Genomic DNA, 22,968 nt, shown 5'->3' with positions numbered 1-22,968 from the left:
GTGTATAAAATGTCTAACAGGGAAGTTTTCAACGTATTTCATTTGGTGGACGATGCAAGAGAGATATTCTGTATCGTATAACCGCAGTCCCCTAATTAAGCAAGATAAAACAGCAGAACATCTACTAAAAGATTATCAAGGTGAATAGGAATGAAATAGGACCTATTATATACCAAATAATAATATATATATTTTTCGTTAGGTTCGGAATGAATTTTGCGAAATTTTTGCATACACAAATTTTCGCTTGCCTTGTTTGGCAAGAGCGTTGCTATTTAGGCCAAAATCGCAAGTTTTACCTGTTCGGCACGACATATCCACCTCCCTTAACTATTCCCCTCCCTCGCTACCCCTTCCATCCATCCACCCGCTCCCATCCTCTCCAGCAAAGCTGGCTAACGCAGCGTTGTTATTGCTATATATATATTATATATATATATTATATATATATATATATATATATACATATATATATTATATATATATACATATAAGACATATATATATATAAGACATATATATAAGACAGAATGTAGAATTGCGGACGAACAAGGAGGTTTCAGAGTGGGTAGGGGATGTGTAGATCAAGTGTTTACATTGAAGCATATATGTGAACAGTATTTAGATAAAGGTAGGGAAGTTTTTATTGCATTTATGGATTTAGAAAAGGCATATGATAGAGTGGATAGGGGAGCAATGTGGCAGATGTTGCAAGTGTATGGAATAGGTGGTAAGTTACTAAATGCTGTAAAGAGCTTTTATGAGGATAGTGAGGCTCAGGTTAGGGTGTGTAGGAGAGAGGGAGAATACTTCCCGGTAAAAGTAGGTCTTAGACAGGGATGTGTAATGTCACCATGGTTGTTTAATATATTTATAGATGGGGTTATAAAAGAAGTCAATGCTAGGGTGTTCGGGAGAGGGGTGGGATTAAATTATGGGGAATCAAATTCAAAATGGGAATTGACACAGTTACTTTTTGCTGATGACACTGTGCTTATGGGAGATTCTAAAGAAAAATTGCAAAGGTTAGTGGATGAGTTTGAGAATGTGTGTAAAGGTAGAAAGTTGAAAGTGAACATAGAAAAGAGTAAGGTGATGAGGGTATCAAATGATTTAGATAAAGAAAAATTGGATATCAAATTGGGGAGGAGGAGTATGGAAGAAGTGAATGTTTTCAGATACTTGGGAGTTGACGTGTCGGCGGATGGATTTATGAAGGATGAGGTTAATCATAGAATTGATGAGGGAAAAAAGGTGAGTGGTGCGTTGAGGTATATGTGGAGTCAAAAAACGTTATCTGTGGAGGCAAAGAAGGGAATGTATGAAAGTATAGTAGTACCAACACTCTTATATGGATGTGAAGCTTGGGTGGTAAATGCAGCAGCGAGGAGACGGTTGGAGGCAGTGGAGATGTCCTGTCTAAGGGCAATGTGTGGTGTAAATATTATGCAGAAAATTCGGAGTGTGGAAATTAGGAGAAGGTGTGGAGTTAATAAAAGCATTAGTCAGAGGGCAGAAGAGGGGTTGTTGAGGTGGTTTGGTCATTTAGAGAAAATGGATCAAAGTAGGGGAAGGAAAGAGGGGTAGGGGTCGTCCTCGAAAGGGTTGGAAAGACGGGGTAAAGGAGGTTTTGTGGGCGAGGGGCTTGGACTTCCAGCAAGCGTGCATGAGCGTGTTAGATAGGAGTGAATGGAGACGAATGATACTTGGGACCTGACGATCTGTTGGAGTGTGAGCAGGGTAATATTTAGTGAAGGGATTCAGGGAAACCGGTTATTTTCATATAGTCGGACTTGAGTCCTGGAAATGGGAAGTACAATGCCTGCACTTTAAAGGAGGGGTTTGGGATATTGGCAGTTTGGAGGGATATGTTGTGTATCTCTATACGTATATGCTTCTAAACTGTTGTATTCTGAGCACCTCTGCAAAAGCAGTGATAATGTGTGAGTGTGGTGAAAGTGTTGAATGATGATGAAAGTATTTTCTTTTTGGGGATTTTCTTTCTTTTTTGGGTCACCCTGCCTCGGTGGGAGACGACCGACTTGTTGAAAAAAATAAATAAATAAATAAATAAATATATATATATATATATATATATATATATATATATATATATATATATATATATATATATATATATATATATATATATATATATATATATATATATATATATAATCTTATCCTTCGTCTATGTTGTTGCAGTGAAGCCGCTGTCTGTGAAGATCCTAGCGTCCCGCGAGGCCATATCTGCAGGGAAGGTGTACGAGGTGGTGTGTCAGAGTGCGGGAGCTCGACCCCCAGCCTCCCTCACCTGGTGGCTAGACGGTGTTCACCTCACCAACGCTACTATCTCTGTGAGTGACCAACCAGAGAGGATGTGAGATGGTGGATAGATGGAAGGGGTAGCGAGGGGAAGGGAAATATTTAAGGGAGGTGGATAAGAATAACTAAAAGGAAAGAGCTGAATGAGTGACGGAGAACTGAGGAAAGAATTAGGAAAAGAACATGATAGAAAGATTGGATTATAAGGAAAGAAATGAGGTTGAAGTGAAGGAGAACGATTTAAAGGAGCAATGGAAAAAGATGAGAGAGAGAGAGAGGGAGAGAGAGAGAAAGAGAGAGAGAGAGAGAGAGAGAGAGAGAGAGAGAGAGAGAGAGGAGGGGGGAGGTGACGTTTCATTGATGAATATTTATACAGTGTATTCAAAGAAAAGTTTCTTACATGTTTCATTTACACTTGAAAGTTTGTTTTCGAAACTTTGTAAGTTACTAATACTGTCTGGTCTCTCGTTAGTCTGGATTTAAACGTTTCACGAAGATTTTCAACACGACGGGAAGATTTTGTTTTCATATTGTTTGTGTTCTCACCTGTATGTGATTACAGGGGTTGATTCATAGCTCTTGTGTGTGTGTGTGTGTGTGTGTGTGTGTGTGTGTGTGTGTGTGTGTGTGTGTGTGTGTGTGTGTGTGTGTGTGTGTGCACTACCTGTCAGCTGCTATTCACTGCTCATTTTTCCCTCTCTGATGAACGTATAATGATGGCATGCAAATCTTGCACATTTTTAATAGCATTCAGCTTAACGTTAATATTTACCTTCCACTGTGCTTCTAAATTTTATTTCTGAAATATTTCCTTTACGGTTTATGAGACCTACTCTCAGAGCGGGCTGTGGGCACCAGGATTCCCGGTACCAACAACAGGTATAACAGATATAAATCTCTCTCTCTCGGACAGACGGCGAGCAATGGCAACGTCACACTTAGTAAACTCCTGCTGGTGCCTTATGACGCGGACGGCGGCAAGTTCCTCAAGTGTTTGGCAGAGTCTCCAGCGATAAACCACCAGCCACTACACGACCTGTGGAAACTCGACGTCCAGTGTGAGGTGACACGCCTGCCTGTACCGGGGATACTGATTGTAAGATCACACTCACACACTCACTCACACACACACACACACACACACACACACACACACAACTCATACACACACACACACAAACACACACACACACACACACACACACACACACACACACACACACACACACACACACACACACACACACACACACACACACACACACACACACACACACACACACACACACACACACACACACACACACACACACACACACACACACACAGATATACACACACACACACACACACACACACACACACACACACACACATACACACACACACACACACACACACACACACACACACACACACACACACACACACACATACACACACACACACACACACACACACACACACACACACACACACACACACACACACACACACACACACACACACACACACACACACACACACACACACACACACACACACACACACACACACACACACACACACACACACACACACACACACACTCACACACAAACACACACACACACACACACACACACACACACACACACACACACACACACACACACACACACACACACACACACACACACACACACACACACACACACAACACACACACACACACACACACACACACACACACACAACACACACACACACAAACACACACACACACACACACACACACACACACACACACACACACACACACACACACACACACACACACACACACACACACACACACACACACACACACACACACACACACACACACACACACACACACATATAGCTTTTAAATCATATTCCTAATGTTCACAAGCATGGTTGATGGTGAACTAATCTGATTTAACCATGAACTGAAACACACATAATATCCAAGCTCAGGAGAGCTTGTTATAGTTTTTAGGGAAATTATTATAGTTTCTGGGGTCTTGTTATTCTTTCAGGGGGAAAGTGTTTTACTTTCTGGGGAGAATGGATGATTACAGGGAAATATGCTATGGGTTGAGGGGAAGAATGATTTACATGTATAATGCTCTTTACTACTGTATAACTCAGTCGGGAGACATGCGAACATTTCTCTCATTTAAGTTTCTTTAACAGAGTCAATGTGTCGCTTCCACTTTGACTGCTACTGTTCTGCTCACCAATATTTTGTACAGAAATTTTGAGGCGCTCGTGGTAATCAATGATATATTTATTTTGTTGTATCACCTACGTTAAACACTCTGTACGCAAGAAAAATAATTAGGTTAGTGTAAGTTAAATTAGACTAGATTAGGTGAGGTAAGCTTAGATTTTCTTTGGTTAGATTAAATTAGGCTTCGTTAATACAGGTTAGGTTAGGTTAGATCAGGTTAGGTTAAATTACGATAGATTAGGTTAGGATAAATAAGGTTAGGTTAGGTTTATTCAAGTATGGTTAGGTTTCGTTAAGTTAGAGTAGGTTAGGTTAACTTAGATTAGGTTAGGTTAAGTTTAGTTGGGTTTGGTTAGGATAGGATAGATTAGGATAGATTAGGTTAAGTTAGGTTTGGTAAGGTAAGGCAAGGTTACGTTAGGTTACATTATGTTAGGTTCATTTATTTTAGGTTAGGTTAGGGTAAGTTTAATTAGGTTAGGTTAGGCTAGATTTAATGGGGTTAAACTTGATTAGGTTAGTTTAAAATAGTGCAGGTTAGGTTTCTGACTTATGGTTACAAAAATTTTTAGGTTAAAGTATTATTGGATAATTTTAAGTTTAAGGCCTGTCATCCAGCCGTATTATCTAAGAAGCAACCCAGCTAGCTAATAGTTACTAACCTTTTTTAACCCCTAATATAATTAGTGATTAACACCACTGTTACATATACACAGCTATTGCATAGGCACCGTTAGTTGATATTGTGAGAAATCACGAAAGCTCTTTGGAATTTCACTATATAAGCAGATAAGTAATATGTATACTGTATATACATTTTTTAGACTTAATATATTATATATTATATATATATAATATATTATATATATAATATATTATATATATAATATATATATTATAGTATAAACGTGTTGTCAGGCATTTATAATGACTTGAAAGTGAAGAAAAGCTATGATTCACTTCACAGCGATTTTAGCTTTATATATATATATATATATATATATATATATATATATATATATATATATATATATATATATATATATATATATATATATATATATACAGAAAGTTTGCACCTTAACCGGAGAGGAAATTTCATTGTCATGAAAAGTAAATAACAGAAAATTGTGCAAAACACTAAAACACTGAAGTAATGAACGCAAGTGTTTTTCCTTCGTAGGATAACTAACATCACCAAACATGTTCCAGTAAGCGCCCCGTAATATCATTACTTCCTCTTATTAACTCTTTTACTTTACTTAGAGCACTTAAAGTAATTTTATTCCTATCCTGACCTTTCTCACAATATAGCTCGTGACGTTTCATATCCACTTTCTAGATTAAAAACAATCTGTTCCAGCTACTGAGCTGTAACTATAATTCTTGCGACTCTCATCTTCAACAGACACCCCACAAGTGCACCTAGCGATGGGCAGCAGTCTTAGTCCTGATGAAATAAAGGAAGGAGACGATGTGTACTTTGAGTGTAATGTTCGAGCTCATCCTTACGTGTACAAGGTCCTCTGGTATCATAATGTAAGTCAGTTATTGTCCGCATACACACATACATTAATATATATGTCGTGCTGAATAGGTGAAAGTGGTCAGTTAGAAAAAACTCATTTAAAATTAAATCCTTTCTAAATTTTTCTCTTATACGCCCCTCAAGGAAGGTTCCTTGATGTTGGTGAGGGGCTCTTGATTTAGGGAATTGGATCTGTGCTCCAGTTCCCCAAATTAAGCCTGAATGCCTTCCACATCCCCCCCCAGGCGCTGTATAATCCTCCGGGTTTAGCGCTTCCCCCTTGAAATAATTAATAATTTTTATACGTAAAGATATTTTTTTTAATTTATGTTAACGTAAAAATTAATAATTTTGTACCAAAAGAACCTTAGAAAACTTATCTAACCTTATTATAAAAAGCGCAATTTAATTTAGCCAAATCCAGCTAAATATATTTTAGATAAGTTTACAATAATTTGATAATAAGCAAATACAATGAAATATATTTTTTTTCGTTGTGTTCAGAATGACTTTTGCGAAATTATTACATATAAAAATTTTCGCTTGCCTTATTCGGCAAGAGGAGCGTTGATATTTAAGCCAAAATCGCAAGTTTAAAGTATTCGGCATACATATATATATATATATATATATATATATATATATATATATATATATATATATATATATATATATATATATATATATGTGTGTGTGTGTGTGTGTGTGTGTGTGCGTGCGTGTGTGTGTGTGTGTGTGTGCGTGTGCGTGTGTGTGTTGCTCTTGTACAAGATGAGATATGCAAAAATGCAACAGAATTGTCTTTTAATTAATCAAAATAACTATTTTCTCCTGTTCGTGCGTGCTGGATGTGCCTGGCTGATGCAGGGAGTGCAGGTGCAACACAATGTGTCTGTGGGAGTGATCATCAGCAACCAGAGTCTGGTGATACAGAGACTTCGTCGACAACACACTGGTCTCTATACCTGCGTCGCTTCCAACATTGAGGGTGACGGCCAGAGCAATGCTGTCGTTCTCAAAGTTCAATGTAGGAACAACAATTGATGTGTGTGTGTGTGTGTGTGTGTGTGTGTGTGTGTGTACTCACCTAATTGTAGTTGCAAGGGCCTAGTCTCAGCACCTGGCCTCACCTCTCTGCTGGTCTCTACCGGGTTCATTCTCTCCTGGCTACGTGAGCAATATTATACATATTGACTCAAGAAATCGTAATGACACGATTGCAAATAAACCATACCCCCGGCCGGGATTGAATCCGCGGTCTAGTGGTCTAGTGGCTAACGCGACGGGCTGGAGTTTTGAGACTCTATGACCGCGGGTTCAATCCCGGCCGGGGGTATGGTTTATACATATTCTTAGAGCTACTTGTGGATTCTGACGCTACCACTTCGCTGTCCAGATCGTTCCACCTCCTGATAACTCTGAGTCTGAAGAAATACTTTCAAACCTCCAGCTGTGCTCTCGTGTTCTTGTTTTGCGACTTTCGAACAACCTGTCTCTGTCAACCCTATTAATTCCTCCCAGTATTTTGTACGTTTTTATCATATCACTTCTAGTCCATCTTTCCTCTAATGTCGTCAGGTTTAGCTGCTTTAATCTCTCTCAAATTATGTCAGCTGGATCACTTTGACCTTCCCACCTGCAAGTTTAAGTAACATGAATCTTACCTAAAGTTTACCTGGAGAGAGTTTGGGGGGTCAACGCCCCCGCGGCCCGGTCTGAGACCATCTGTATTGAAACATGTAGATTACTGTGTCTGCTTTGAACAATTCCTTTGCTGTTCTCCTTGTCATCTCCTGCATCTCCAGAGGTTCTGTTTGTTACCCTTTCTCTTCCTTCCATCCCTCTCACCTGCTGTTACAGTTCCTGCTTCCATGTCTTTTTCTTTCCCTCAGCGGCTGCAGTTCTCTTCTGTTCTTTGTTTTCTGTAGATACTTTCTGTTCCTTCCTCAACATCTTTTTTTGCAAGTCTCTAAATTCTTTTTCCCACTCTTGTTCCATTTTGTACCTAAGTCCTGCAACAGTCAGTTCCCACTCGGTCTACTCATGCCCTTATTCTTCCTCCTTGGCTCTTCTTTCTTTTCTGTTTGGGTTCCCATATTTTCGTTCCTCAAATTTCATCTAGATGGGTATAATAACTTCCTCAGACTGTAGCTTGTACTAGCGAACGAGCTTCTAGTCTGTGCCCTTGCTTGTATACCGTATAAACAGCTCTGTACAGAACAACTAAACTGTTTGTGTGTTTGTGTGTGTGTGTGTGTGTGTGTGTGTGTGTGTGTGTGTGTGTGTACTCACCTATTTGTACTCACCTATTTGTGGTTGCAGGGGTTGAGTCTTAGATCCTGGCCCCGCCTCTTCACCGGTTGCTACTGGGCCCTCTCTCTCCCCGCTCCATGAGCTTTATCAAACCTTGTCTTAAAACTATGTATGGTTCCTGCCTCCACTACATCACTTTCTAGGCTATTCCACTGCCTGGCAACTCTATGACTGAAGAAATACTTCCTAATATCTCTCTGACTCATCTGTGTCTTCAGCTTCCAATTGTGGCCTCTTGTTTCTGTGTCCCCTCCCTGGAACATCCTGTCTTTGTCCACCTTGTCTATTCCGCGCAGTATTTTGTATGTCGTTATCATGTCCCCCCTATCTCTCCTGTCCTCCAGTGTCGTCAGGTTGATTTCCCTTAACCTCTCCTCGTAGGACATACCTCTTAGCTCTGGGACTAGTCTTGTTGCAAATCTTTAGACTTTCTCTAGTTTTTTACGTGCTTGGATAGGTGTGTGTGTGTGTGTGTGTGTGTGTGTGCGTGTGTGTACGTACGCATGCCAGCTGTCATCCCTTTAATTATATTTATCTACTTATGTTTGCAGGGAAAGAATCATCTTTCCCTGCCTTCCTCTTAACTCTGATTTTGAAATGCATTATTTATTTAACTCTTTAACATGAAACATAACTACAGATATTACTTCCTGGTCAAATTTAGTTGAGGTTATACAAAAGACATTCGTCTCAGAGCATAAATTAAATAAATTTGTATCATTATGTAACACTCTGACTGAGAAGCCGAATGCAAACTTTTACTCCGTGTTGCTTTAACTGAGTCTATAGTATTAATAAGACAATATTGTATAGGTAAGACATGTATGCTAGCGAAACATCGTCCGTAAGCCTGCTGAAGGCTTGTATCTTCGTCTAAGTATCAAACACAGGTTATGTAACCAACAGGTGTGTATTTCTCTGTACAATTAAACAAAGTGAGTGTTTGGTTTGAAGAACTCTTGACTTGTTAACCGGTGAAATTCAATCTTAATGATACCCGTACAACAGATAGGCTTTAACTCTAGCACAGAAATCCAGAAAATCTGAGCCAGCACTGATTCATAGATGACCTTGCAAGATAATGTATTCTTTACTGAAGAACTCTTTTCTTTTCCCATTTATGCCAAAAAAAATCATTAATTCACTAATAATAGTTTACTTCACATTAGGGGATTTTATGCACAATTTTCAAGGTAATCTATAGTCAGGAAGCCGTATGGAAAGGAGCGGGTTAACTCAAAATACACAGAACTGGTAATCTTTCTCTTTCTTGTATTGTAGTTGATGCTGTCAGAGATACATGTGATCAGGACACATCTTCATAGTCGTTGATGATAAAAAAAAATTACCATTTTTAAGTCGGCTAAACCTCTATAATTTAAATTTTCATCTCCCTCAGAAAATTCTACTTAGACTTAAATCAATCATCGAGTTGTTACTTCATGTCCTCATAAGTCACATTCCAGCCCCTTAAACAAGACAAACTTGAGATATAAACCAACTATTTGGAAAATAAAAAAAGATTAACTGAATATTTCGGTTATCTTCAGATACAGGCTGAAATTTTCTGTTTACCTTTACAAATAAACGAAGTGTTTATATAGCACTGACCAGAGCACTATGATAAGTTAATAAGTTTCTTATCAATCTTCTCTGTACCGTCAGATGCCCCTGTGTGCGCCTCAGGTCAGGTCCACGTCTACGGAGCCGCCAAGAACGAAGAAGTTTCCATCACATGTCGACTGGATGCTGTGCCTCCTGTTGTTCATTTCTTCTGGCGATTTAACAGCAGTGGCGATGTTGTTGACATCGCTGAGAATCACGTGGTGACACAGGGGCTCCAGTCCTCCCTCTCCTACGTGGCCCGCACTGAGTTGGACTACGGCACTTTACTGTGTTGGGGTAGCAACTCCCTCGGCAGACAGAAGAAACCTTGTGCTTTTAAGGTGGTCGCTGCCAGCAAACCCAATCCTCCTGAGAGCTGCAGTCTTACTAACCAAACAACGGAGACGATGAAAGTGCACTGTGTACCTGGTTACGATGGCGGCCTGGTGCAAAGGTTCATTATCGAGATTTATGAGGCAGAGACTAAACGTCTGCTACTCAACATTACGGAAAACACCGCTCCGGAGTTTTCTCTGCGAGGCCTTGAACCAGGGACCTCATATGTTGTGCATGTTTACGCTGCCAACGAAAGGGGCGTAAGTGAAAGAAGGTACCTCGCTGGCTATACCATTAAAGACGTGGCAGAGAGACGCACTGCCCAAGTTAAGCCTCCTCCAGATGAAGAGGTGTCCATCACTCCCATTCTGGCGGTGGTGGTGGGAGTGGTGGCGTCACTGGTGTTGGTGGCGCTGGTGGCAGTATTAGTGGTCACCCTCAAGAAAAAACGACATCCAAGAAGCAAAAATATTACCTTGCAGACCTCCCTGGCTGAGACTCGGGACTTAGATGACAACAATCCTGACCTCATTCCAGCCAACGGTAAGTCGCTAAGATTTTAGAGTTGAAGTAGCATAACACTAACGAAACCCCTTGAATTTCAGTACACCAGAGTGACCACTCGAAGAAAATGAGACAAAACTTATATAGTATATATTAACTTCTTACCTCCGCTGTCTGACCAGAATGTATTAAGCCCCATTGCACAGCACTTTTTTGCTCATTTTCTATAGTTTTTCTTGCAAATTTACTTTTCCAATATACATTTAACTGCACTTGCTTCATGAAACACAGCCACAGCGTGGAAATATATTTTCAAGAAAATTATAGCGGAATTCGTCATTTTATTTGTACCGTTTCTTGCTAGTTCGTGCACAGCACAAATTATACATAATCGTATAGAAATATGAATATTATATGTCATAATTCAGTGTGAGACAAATCACAACAAACCTGTATGTAGAATATGGAAAGGAGACGGTCGAAACATCTAGAGAAATGTGCCTGTACTGTGAAGGAAGACATATTTATGTTATGAAGGAAGGAATTATGTCTGGGATATGAAGGAATGACCTATGTCTGGGATATGAAGGAAAGACCTATGTCTGGGATATGAAGGAAAGACCTATGTCTGGGATATGAAGGAAAGACCTATGTCTGGGATATGAAGGAAAGACCTATGTCTGGGATATGAAGGAAAGACCTATGTCTGGGATATGAAGGAATGACCTATGTCTGGGATATGAAGGAATGACCTATGTCTGGGATATGAAGGAAAGACCTATGTCTGGGATATGAAGGAAAGACCTATGTCTGGGATATGAAGGAAAGACCTATGTCTGGGATATGAAGGAAAGACCTATGTCTGGGATATGAAGGAAAGACCTATGTCTGGGATATGAAGGAAAGACCTATGTCTGGGATATGAAGGAAAGACCTATGTCTGGGATATGAAGGAAAGACCTATGTCTGGGATATGAAGGAAAGACCTATGTCTGGGATATGAAGGAAAGACCTATGTCTGGGATATGAAGGAAAGACCTATGTCTGGGATATGAAGGAATGACCTATGTCTGGGATATGAAGGAAAGACCTATGTCTGGGATATGAAGGAATGACCTATGTCTGGGATATGAAGGAAAGACCTATGTCTGGGATATGAAGGAATGACCTATGTCTGGGATATGAAGGAAAGACCTATGTCTGGGATATGAAGGAATGACCTATGTCTGGGATATGAAGGAAAGACCTATGTCTGGGATATGAAGGAAAGACCTATGTCTGGGATATGAAGGAAAGACCTATGTCTGGGATATGAAGGAATGACCTATGTCTGGGATATGAAGGAATGACCTATGTCTGGGATATGAAGGAAAGACCTATGTCTGGGATATGAAGGAAAGACCTATGTCTGGGATATGAAGGAATGACCTATGTCTGGGATATGAAGGAATGACCTATGTCTGGGATATGAAGGAAAGACCTATGTCTGGGATATGAAGGAAAGACCTATGTCTGGGATATGAAGGAAAGACCTATGTCTGGGATATGAAGGAAAGACCTATGTCTGGGATATGAAGGAAAGACCTATGTCTGGGATATGAAGGAATGACCTATGTCTGGGATATGAAGGAATGACCTATGTCTGGGATATGAAGGAAAGACCTATGTCTGGGATATGAAGGAAAGACCTATGTCTGGGATATGAAGGAATGACCTATGTCTGGGATATGAAGGAATGACCTATGTCTGGGATATGAAGGAAAGACCTATGTCTGGGATATGAAGGAAAGACCTATGTCTGGGATATGAAGGAAAGACCTATGTCTGGGATATGAAGGAAAGACCTATGTCTGGGATATGAAGGAATGACCTATGTCTGGGATATGAAGGAATGACCTATGTCTGGGATATGAAGGAAAGACCTATGTCTGGGATATGAAGGAAAGACCTATGTCTGGGATATGAAGGAAAGACCTATGTCTGGGATATGAAGGAAAGACCTATGTCTGGGATATGAAGGAATGACCTATGTCTGGGATATGAAGGAAAGACCTATGTCTGGGATATGAAGGAATGACCTATGTCTGGGATATGAAGGAATGACCTATGTCTGGGATATGAAGGAAAGACCTATGTCTGGGATATGAAGGAAAGACCTATGTCTGGGATATGAAGGAAAGACCTATGCCTGGGATATGAAGGAAAGACCTATGTCTGGGATATGAAGGAAAGACCTATGTCTGGGATATGAAGGAATGACCTATGTCTGGGATATGAAAGGCTGGTTTGCCATAGGTTCAGACCTTCAGATCGCGGAGGTGTTGGTAACTGTATCAGTGCGGGTTTTCCAATGAGCAATAAGTAAAAATTAACGAATTGCAACATACCATAACGCCAATAAATGGAAAAGTAGACAAATACCACAGAAACTCTTGGATCGCATGAATTAAAACCGATGAGACGAGATTTCTCTAGTTATCGCACGGATTCAAATTATTCTAATTTTAATGAATAAAACTTTAGTGCAATGATAAATATTTCTGCACACAAGCTGGGTTTAATTAAGTGTGCTATCCTGGTGGTAAGATGCATCAGCTGTTATATATTGAAGTCATTCAGAAGAGGCAGGCATAAATGTTTTTAACGTGACTCAGGAGGAATTAAAATTTCACACTATTTTACACAATAAAATTGACAGATGTACGACTTAACCCCTGAATTACACTCTCCTACATCTGTTTGCCAACGTTTTAAGCTACGATGTAGAGTTTTTGTAAGTTGTCGGAGCCATTCCAGGATGCTGGAAATGGGTTCAACAACTTTTTTTCATCAGACACCAAAACATACCAATTGTTCCTGGAATCTCGGTCCACCAGCGTAGAAAATTTAAAACCTGTCGGATGAGGCATGAGTCTTATGGCAGATGAAACGAAAATTTAAAGGAAAAGAAAAATGAACTGTGGCAAGCACTCAACGTCCCCCTCGGGCGTAACTCTGGCAAGCACTGAACGTCCCCCTCGGGCGTAACTCTGGCAAGCACTGAACGTCCCCCTCGGGCGTAACTCTGGCAAGCACTGAACGTCCCCCTCGGGCGTAACTCTGGCAAGCACTGAACGTCCCCCTCGGGCGTACCTAACAATTTATATGGAAGAATTTCTTTAAACTTGTATTTGGGAAATCGACAATTGCTCTAGGAAGACAGGTTGATAAACCACAGTAAAATACTTGATAAAACTATTTTTAAGGTAGTCAAATATAACTGGTATAACAGGTGTGACTGGTATAACAGGTGTAACTTGTTTAACAAGGTGTGACTGGTATAACAGGTGTGACTGGTATAACAGGTGTAACTTGTTTAACAAGGTGTGACTGGTATAACAGGTGTGACAAGTATAACAGGTGTAACTAGTTTAATAAGGCGTGACTGGTATAACAGTTGTGGCTGGTATAACAGGTGTAACTGGTATAACAGGTGTGACTGATATAATAGGTGTGACTGGAGATGGATCTTCAACTTCCTAACAAATCGAACACAAAGAGTAGTGGTCAACAGAGTTAAATCGGAGGCTGTCATAGTGAAGAGCTCTGTTCCACAAGGCACAGTACTTGTCCCCATCTTATTCCTCATCCTCATATCAGACATAAAGATATACATCACAGCACCGTATCATCCTTTGCGGATGATACTAGGATCTGCATGAGGCTGTCATCTGCTGAGGACGCGGTTAACCTCCAAGAAGATATAAACAAAGTTTTCCAGTGGGCAACGGAAAACAACATGATGTTCAATGAGGACAAATTCCAACTACTCCGTTATGGAAAACTGGAGGAGATAATAACTAGAACAGAATATACTACAAACTCTGGCCATACAATAGAGCGGAAAAATAATGTAAGGGACCTGGGAGTAGTAATGTCTGAGGATCTCACTTTCAAGGATCACAACAGTGCCACGATCACAAGTGCAAAGAAAATGATAGGATGGATACTGAGAACGTTCAAAACGAGAGATGCCAAGCCAATGATGATCCTTTTCAAATCACTTGTTCTCTCTAGGCGGGAATACTGCTGTACATTAACATCTCCATTCAAAGCAGGTGAAATCGCAGATCTAGAGAGTGTACAGAGATCCTTTACTGCACGTATAAGTTCTGTCAAGCACCTTAACTACTGGGAACGCTTGGAAGCACTTGACTTGTACTCGTTGGAACGCAGGAGGGAGAGATATATCATAATCTACACTTGGAAAATCCTGGAAGGAATGGTCCCAAATCTGCACACAGAAATCACTCCCTACGAAAGTAAAAGACTGGGCAGGCGATGCAAAATGCCCGCAATTAAAAGTAGGGGCGTCATTGGTGCACTAAGAGAAAACACCATAAGTGTCCGGGGCCCAAGACTGTTCAACAGCCTCCCATCAAGCATTAGGGGAATTACCAATAAACTCCTGGCTGCCTTCAAGAGAGAGCTGGACAGATACCTAAAGTCAGTGCCGGATCAGCCGGGCTGTGGCTCGTACGTTGGACTGCGTGCGGCCAGCAGTAACAGCCTGGTTGATCAGGCCCTGATCCACCGGGAGGCCTGGTCATGGACCGGGCCGCGGGGGTGTTGATCCCCGGAACAACCTCCAGGTAACCTCCAGGTAATCCAGGTAACCAGGTATAACAGGTGTGACAAGTATAACATGTGTAACTGGTATAACAAGTGTGACTGGTATAGCAGGTGTAACTGGTATAACAAGTGTGACTGGTATAGCAGGTGTAACTGGTATAACAAGTGTGACAGGTATAACAGGTGTAACTAGTTAATGGTCCAAGTCGGAACGAACGTCGTCCTAAGTTACTTTCTGCTAAGTGCGGGTTATTTGTGTAATGTTATGGCATTCCTTTCACCTGCAGGTAATGACGAGACCGAGAACAAGAGCCCAACTACCCCAGACGAAGGTGGTTTTGGTAGTGTCCACATCTGCGCCTCCGTCCCCTATCCCAGCACTGCATACGGCTCCTATCCCAGGACGCCTAGACCCATATCATCCAGCAGTCCTCAGGTCGGTCTTCCGTGGGTAGGAGGCGGAATCTTAAGGAGAAAAGCTATTTTTTTAATGCAACAAATTTGGAATTAAAATATTGACCTGCATTCCTAAGTTGTAAGAAAGTGACAAGGCTGAACCAGCATGATGTGTCTACCCTAGAGTGAATGATAGTTACATTTAGAGAACTCCCGCAGAGCGCGGCTCCAATATTCCACAGCCTGTGGCTGCATTGTTCTGTATAAGAATTATGTGGGAGGAGCATCCTCAGTGAGCGGCTAGAGTTACATGGTTGAATTACTTGTAATTTGCAGCTAACATATTCTATGAATCTACATATAAGATTGTTACATTGCAGGAATTCCCCAGTCAGCAGCAACACAATCCGTCATGATAATTACATTTTGGGACACCTGTAATGTGAAGTTTTCCTATTCTAAATAACATTTACAAAGTGGTAACATCCAGTGTTTGGATCACCATTTCTATATGATTCTTATATTGTGGATCAAAAGCCAGCTATGTAGTCCTCTCATATACCATCTTATACAATATATCTTACATCTTCATACTCAGCTGGTACACTTGACAAAGGAGACCAGGATATCATTAAGCATATGCTACAATAGGTTCGGTACCCAGTGAAGATTCAGTGATTATATTCCAGGAGTAACTATTACTTGTAAATTACAATGTCTCAAGATGGAGCAAAATGAGGAAATAGCGAGGAAGAGACGAAGTAACTAAGACAATACTCGACAGCTTTGCCAGAGATACACAGAACTTTCCAGTAAAATGGGAAGTGGCAATATTAATGGTGGAAATTTCTGTTAATGAAACTCCAAGAAAGGTTTATTAAAAGGCTCATTATAACTGCAACAGGACGAGCATTTTGGTGAGAGATTAATGCCTGGAAGTTGGAGGAGACTGCTGGAAATTTAATTACGAATAGGTAAAGGGAGGAACATGGAAGTTTGGGCTTAAAGGTATGCTCGAGCAGACGACTATGAATAGGGAATGAGATCACATCTAAGAAGTCAGAGTAAAAAAAAAACGAGAACTTAAATACATTTACATTTATCCAACTGAAATATTTGCTGCGAAGTGGAAGGTGGAGTGGGTGTGTGAGGTGGAGTGTGAGGTGGAGTAGGAGTGTGAGGTGGGGTGGGTGTTTCAGGTGGAGTATGAGGTGGAGTGTGAGGTCGAGTGTGAGGTGGAGTGGGAGTGTGAGGAGGGAGTGTGAGGTGGAGTGTAAGGTGGGGTGGGTGTGTGAGGTGGGGTGAGTGTGAGGTGGAGTGTGAGGTGGAGCGTGAGGTGGGGTGGGTGTGTGAGGTGGAGTGTGAGGAGGGGTGGGTGGGTGAGGTGGAGTGTGAGATGGTGTGAGTGTGGGAGGTGGAGTATTGTAGGTGTGGGATTTAGTGTGGATGTGGGAGGTGGAGTACTGTAGGGGTGGGATTTAGTGTGGATGTGGGAGGTGGGGTACTGTAGGTGTGGGATTTAGTGTGGGTGTGGGAGGTGGGGTACTGTAGGCGTGGGATTTAGCGTGGGTGTGTGAGGTGGGGTACTGTAGGTGTGGGATTTAGTGTGGATGTGGAAGGTGGGGTACTGCAGGTGTGGGATTTAGTGTAGATGTGGAAGGTGGGGTACTGCAGGTGTGGAATTTAATGTAGATGTGGGAGATGGGGTACTGTAGGTGTGGGATTTAGCGTGGGTGTAGGAGGTGGGGTAGTGTAGGTGTGGGAGGTGGGGTACTGTAGGTGTGGGAGGTGGGATACTGTAGGTGTGGGATTTAGTGTGAGTGTGGGAGGTGGTTTAGTGTAGGCGTGGGATTTAACGTGGGTGTGGGAGGTGAGGTAGTGTAGGTGTGGGAGGTGGGGTACTGTAGGTGTGGGATTTAGTGTGGGTGTGGGAGGTGCTTTAGTGTAGGTGTGGGATTTAGCGTGGGTGTAGGAGGTGGGGTAGTGTAGGAGTGTGATTTAGCGTGGGTGTGGGAGGTGGGGCAGTGTAGGTGTGGGAGGTGGGGTAGTGTAGTTGTGGGAGGTGGAGTACTGTAGGTGTGGGAATTGGTGTTGGTGTGGGAGGTGGGGTACTGTAGGTGTGGGATTTAGTGTGGGTGTGGGAGGTGGGGCACTGTAGGTGTGGGAGGTGGGGTAGTGTAGATGTGGGAGGTGGAGTACTGTAGGTGTGGGAAATGGTGTTGGTGTGAGAGGTGGGGTACTGTAGGTGTGGGATTTAGTGTGGGTGTGGGAGGTGGGGTACTGTAGGTGTGAGATTTAGCGTGGGTGTGGGAGGTGGGGTACTGCAGGTGTGGGATTTAGTGTGGGCGTGGGAGGTGCTTTAGTGTAGGTGTGGGATTTAGCGTGGGTGTGGGAGGTGGGGTAGTGTAGGTGTGGGAGGTGCGGTAGTGTTGGTGTGGGAGGTGGAGTAGTGTAAGTGTGGGAGGTGGGGTAGAGTAGATGTGGGAGGTGGAGTACTGTAGGTGTGGGAGGTGGGGTAGTGTAGGTGTGGGAGGTGGGGTAGTGTAGGTGTGGGAGGTGGGGTAGAGTAGATGTGGGAAGTGGAGTACTGCAGGTGTGGGAGATGGGGTAGTGTAGGTGTGGGAGGTGGGGTAGTGTAGGTGTGGGAGGTGGGGTAGAGTAGATTTGGGAGGTGGAGTACTGCAGGTGTGGGAGATGGGGTAGTGTAGGTGTGGGAGGTGGGGTAGTGTAGGTGTGGGAGGTGGGGTAGAGTAGATTTGGGAGGTGGAGTACTGTAGGTGTGGGAGGTGGGGTAGTGTAGGTGTGGGAGGTGGGGTAGAGTAGATTTGGGAGGTGGAGTACTGTAGGTGTGGGAGGTGGGGTAGTGTAGGTGTGGGAGGTGGGGTAGTGTAGGTGTGGGAGGTGGCGTTTATAAGGTCAAGTACAATGGGGTTACAATGGGGTTACAATGGGGTTACAATGGGGTTACAATGAGGTTACAATGGGGTTACAATGGGGTTACAATGGGGTTACAATGGGGTTACAATGGGGTTACAATGGGGTTACAATGGGGTTACAATGTTGTTACAATGGGGTTACAATGGGGTTACAATGAGGTTACAATGGGGTTACAATGGGGTTACAATGAGGTTACAATGAGGTTACAATGGGGTTACAATGGGGTTACAATGGGGTTACAATGAGGTTACAATGGGGTTACAATGGGGTTACAATGGGGTTACAATGGGGTTACTCAAAGTTCGCCCTAATGAAGACAATAAAATATAGTTTAAAAATATTTTTGTATACCTTTTTCATATATTTTAACCAATATTAACACAGAAATCAAATCTAAACTAGTTAAAAGAAATTACATGAAAAACAAAAACTGTAAAATGTGAGAAACTTTACGTAATCCCTCGATTGATTTTCACTTGTTAATAGGAAGAAACTGATGTGCAATGGTGTTAAACAACTTTTCTTTATCTCCACCACAGAACATGGAGCTAATGTATGCAGAACTGACCTTACCTCGCGGCGTCGCTCACTATCCCACCGCAACCTTCTCCCGGCGCAAGCAAGAGCCCAGTATTTACGCCCAGATAGATCACGCTGTACCGAGTGTCCCTCTGTCTAGGAACGTCGTCCCTGTCATCAGTTGTGGCAGCGGTGGGATTGTCGTAAGTTCCGTGGATGGGTTGATGGGTAGCAGTCTTTGTGGCAGCGTGGTCGGAGTTATGAGTGGTGAGATGGGCGGAAGCATGGGTAGAAGCAAGGGTGCTAGTATAGGTGGAATGGGCGGCAGTGTGTGCACTGGAAGCGGTATAGTAATGGGTGCCATGTGTTCCCAGGAAGCTATAGCTAGGGACTTTGAGAGTTTGGCCCAAGCCACGCACACGCCGCCACCACAAGAATTTCGAGGACCCCCATTGACCCCGCCCATCCACCCAGAAGAAGACGAGCAGGCCACAGCAGAGACGCCTCTCATGAGTGACCACAAAGAAAGTGAAGTGTAACAATCCACTCGTATTGGCTTTGGCTCCTTCCACTTCCTCTTTCCCCGGAGAACGAATTGTGTTAGCCAATAAATGGCTCATCTTCCACTGAATCTAGAACTCTTGCTAAATTCTGTTCACCAAATTTGAATGTTTCTCCAGTTAACCTAAGAATTAGACGGAATCAATGCTGTTCTTTACCAGGACTTATGTCTAGCATTTATTTATATCTGTAAGAAGCTGAGTCAGAACTAAAGCTACTCTAACGAAATAATTCACATTCAAGTTTTTGATCTTCCAACACAAAACTTATGTAGCTGTGAGATTCATTATCTTTCTAAGATTGATTTGAAACTTACATCAGTCTTATAGAATGAATCACATGATGGCTTATCTGAACTACCTTTTATACTATCTGATCCGACAAGTGAAACAAGTAACAAAAGCAAACAATGACTTTAGCAATAAATGACGTAATTTTAAAGATTCTTAAAAAACTTATCACATTACTAAATAATAACAAATTTAACTATGATATTGAATGAAAGCTGAAACTTCCTACTTTTTGTACAATAAAAATATTGCACAGTGATATTAGTTTTGTCTTTAGGATTAAAGATAAAAATTCTGTAATTATCCTATTACAAAATTCACCGAGTTTTCTTTCTCTTTGTAAATACATTGAAATTTCACTTAAATCTGTATTTTAATGAGTAAAATATTCTTGGTATTAATGTACAGGTAAATCTTATCCTTAATAACCCACTTGCAGTCACACTAACATACGAACCTAATATTAGATGGGTCACTTATAGGTGTAGTAGCAGGACTGAAGAAAGACACAAATCCGTAGAAAAAAAGATACTGTAAAAATGGGATAATTATGATAAATGAATTGTTTAAAGTTATTATAGATTATTTGTATTTGTAAGATATTTTGTGTGTTAAATTAATTGAAATACTTCTTTCATCAGTGTGATTGTAAAAAAGTGTTCAACAGATTTTTGACATTCTAACCATCTATCATTAAATTTTCAACACTTTTTTTTTGTTTCTATAATAATACAACCCCCTCCCCCTCATCCCCCATTAGTGTATTCCTATTATTCAAGCCACTTTCACATAATTCGGTTAGATCATTTTGTCAGGGTAGAAGAAAATAGATCTGCACTGCACAAGTGCTTTTATCTAAAGAAACTTATATACTCTAAACGATTTCTTTTTGAGATTTATACAATCAAAAAGTCTTTAAACATACCTGAATAGAAGTCTATTACATTTAAATGGAGGTGAACCGCAGACAGAATGAGCTGAGTATCATTCATGAAAATCGCAGAAGGACCACAAGTTCGGGGGACAAAGACTGCAACCTCACTCAAGGAGGACCTTGGGATGGGTATCATACCGAGCATATTCCCTCAACACATCAACCGATTAACTGTTACGACGCACATCTAGCAAATATAAGATTAGCTTTCAGGAAAGTAAGGAAGGAATCATTCACGACACAGTATACAGCATGTGTCAGGCTTATATTTTGTACGCAACACAAGGGTGGAACCCACACCTGATCAAGCATGTCGAGAAGATGGAGAGAGTGCAGAGGTTTGCAACAGACTGGTCCTGGAGCTAAGAGGTATGTGCTATGAAGAAAAGTTAAGAGGTTAAGGGCGCTGAACCTGGTGAAACTAGAGGAAAGAAAGACTAGGGTGAAACGATCACATTGTAAAAAATGCTGAGATTAATTGATAGGGTGGACTTAGATTGTTTGCGAGTAGGGTAACAGATACGCGAGGACACAGTGGAAGTTGAAAATATTGATGAAACACAGGGATATCAGGAAGTATTTCTTCAGAGTGGTCAGGAAGTTGTACGACCTGAACAATGGAGCGATATAGGCAAGATTCATAAGTAGTTTAAGAACATATACGATAAGACTCTCTGAGCCCGGAAAAGTCAATCCAGCGGCCAGAGATGAGTCAGACCCAGGAACTGAGACTCGACCCTGAAATTGCATATGGGTGAGTAAAGATACACACACACACACCTACACACTCACCTGGACACACACACACACACACACACATACCTACACACTCACCTGGACACACACACACAACTACACACTCATCTGGACACACACACACACACAGCGGGTTCAGGAACTGACCCCTCAAGGAAGGTTCCTTGATGTTGGTGAGGGGCTCTTGATTTAGGGAATTGGATCTGTGCTCCAGTTCCCCGAATTAAGCCTGAATGCCTTCCACATCCCCCCCCCCAGGCGCTGTATAATCCTCCGGGTTTAGCGCTTCCCCCTTGATTATAATAATAATAATCAGGAACTGAGTTTCAACACCCGTAAACACAAGTGGGTGAGTACACACACATGAAATAGTAACAACAATAAATTACTTCATGAATCTAAGAGCTGAATCAGCACCTATCTTATGACCTCATTCTTTACCTGAATGAGAAAGGTGAATTGAAAAAGAGTGAAAGTGAGACTCAAAGAAACTGGGAAGCATTAAGGTAACAACCAAGACTAAGATCACTGACCTGAATCATCTTATTTTTGCCAGATCAATTTATAGTGGAGTCATTCTGGAAATTGCTTTCATATATATATATATATCTGGAGAGAGTTCCGGGGGTCAACGCCCCCGCGGCCCGGTCTGTGACCAGGCCTCCTTAGGTCAGTGTCCCAGGATGCGACCACACACCAGTCGACTAACACCCAGGTACCCATTTTACTGATGGGGAACATAGACAACAGGTGGAAAGAAACACGTCCAATGTTCCAACCCGGCCTGGGAATCGAACCCAGGCCCTCACCGTGTGAAGCGAGAGCGTTAACCACCAGGCCACCAGAGCCCTCTATATATATTATATATATATTTATATATATATATATATATATATATATATATATATATATATATATATATATATATATATATATATATATATATATATATATATATATATATATATATATATATATATATATATATATATATATATATATATATATATATATATATATAATATACGATAAACATTAAAATCAAAGGTTCCTACAATGTATGCATATACGAGTCCTATAGTACTATAATGATTTATATTTCGTGATTATTGTTTGG

General features: G+C 41.4%; 1 protein-coding gene across 1 annotated transcript in view; it reads left to right on the top strand.

Annotated features, from left to right (window-relative positions):
- The window catches only part of LOC128688571 (nephrin-like), a 35,433-nt gene extending 14,572 nt beyond the window's left edge, over positions 1-20,861 (top strand). Inside the window, exons 5-11 of the mRNA XM_053776447.2 lie at positions 2,206-2,357; positions 3,239-3,383; positions 5,970-6,100; positions 6,957-7,116; positions 10,068-10,886; positions 15,746-15,894; positions 19,331-20,861. Coding sequence (XP_053632422.2) covers positions 2,206-2,357; positions 3,239-3,383; positions 5,970-6,100; positions 6,957-7,116; positions 10,068-10,886; positions 15,746-15,894; positions 19,331-19,849 — 2,075 coding nt within the window. The 3' untranslated portion in view covers positions 19,850-20,861. The remainder of the gene's footprint in view (positions 1-2,205; positions 2,358-3,238; positions 3,384-5,969; positions 6,101-6,956; positions 7,117-10,067; positions 10,887-15,745; positions 15,895-19,330) is intronic.
- The last annotated feature ends 2,107 nt before the right edge of the window (positions 20,862-22,968 follow it).

The sequence above is a fragment of the Cherax quadricarinatus genome, chromosome 13 (genome assembly GCF_038502225.1).
Source record: "Cherax quadricarinatus isolate ZL_2023a chromosome 13, ASM3850222v1, whole genome shotgun sequence".
NCBI classification, from domain to species: domain Eukaryota; kingdom Metazoa; phylum Arthropoda; class Malacostraca; order Decapoda; family Parastacidae; genus Cherax; species Cherax quadricarinatus.
Note: the sequence above shows the minus strand (reverse complement) of the source record. Positions and strands in the feature narration are given on the sequence as shown.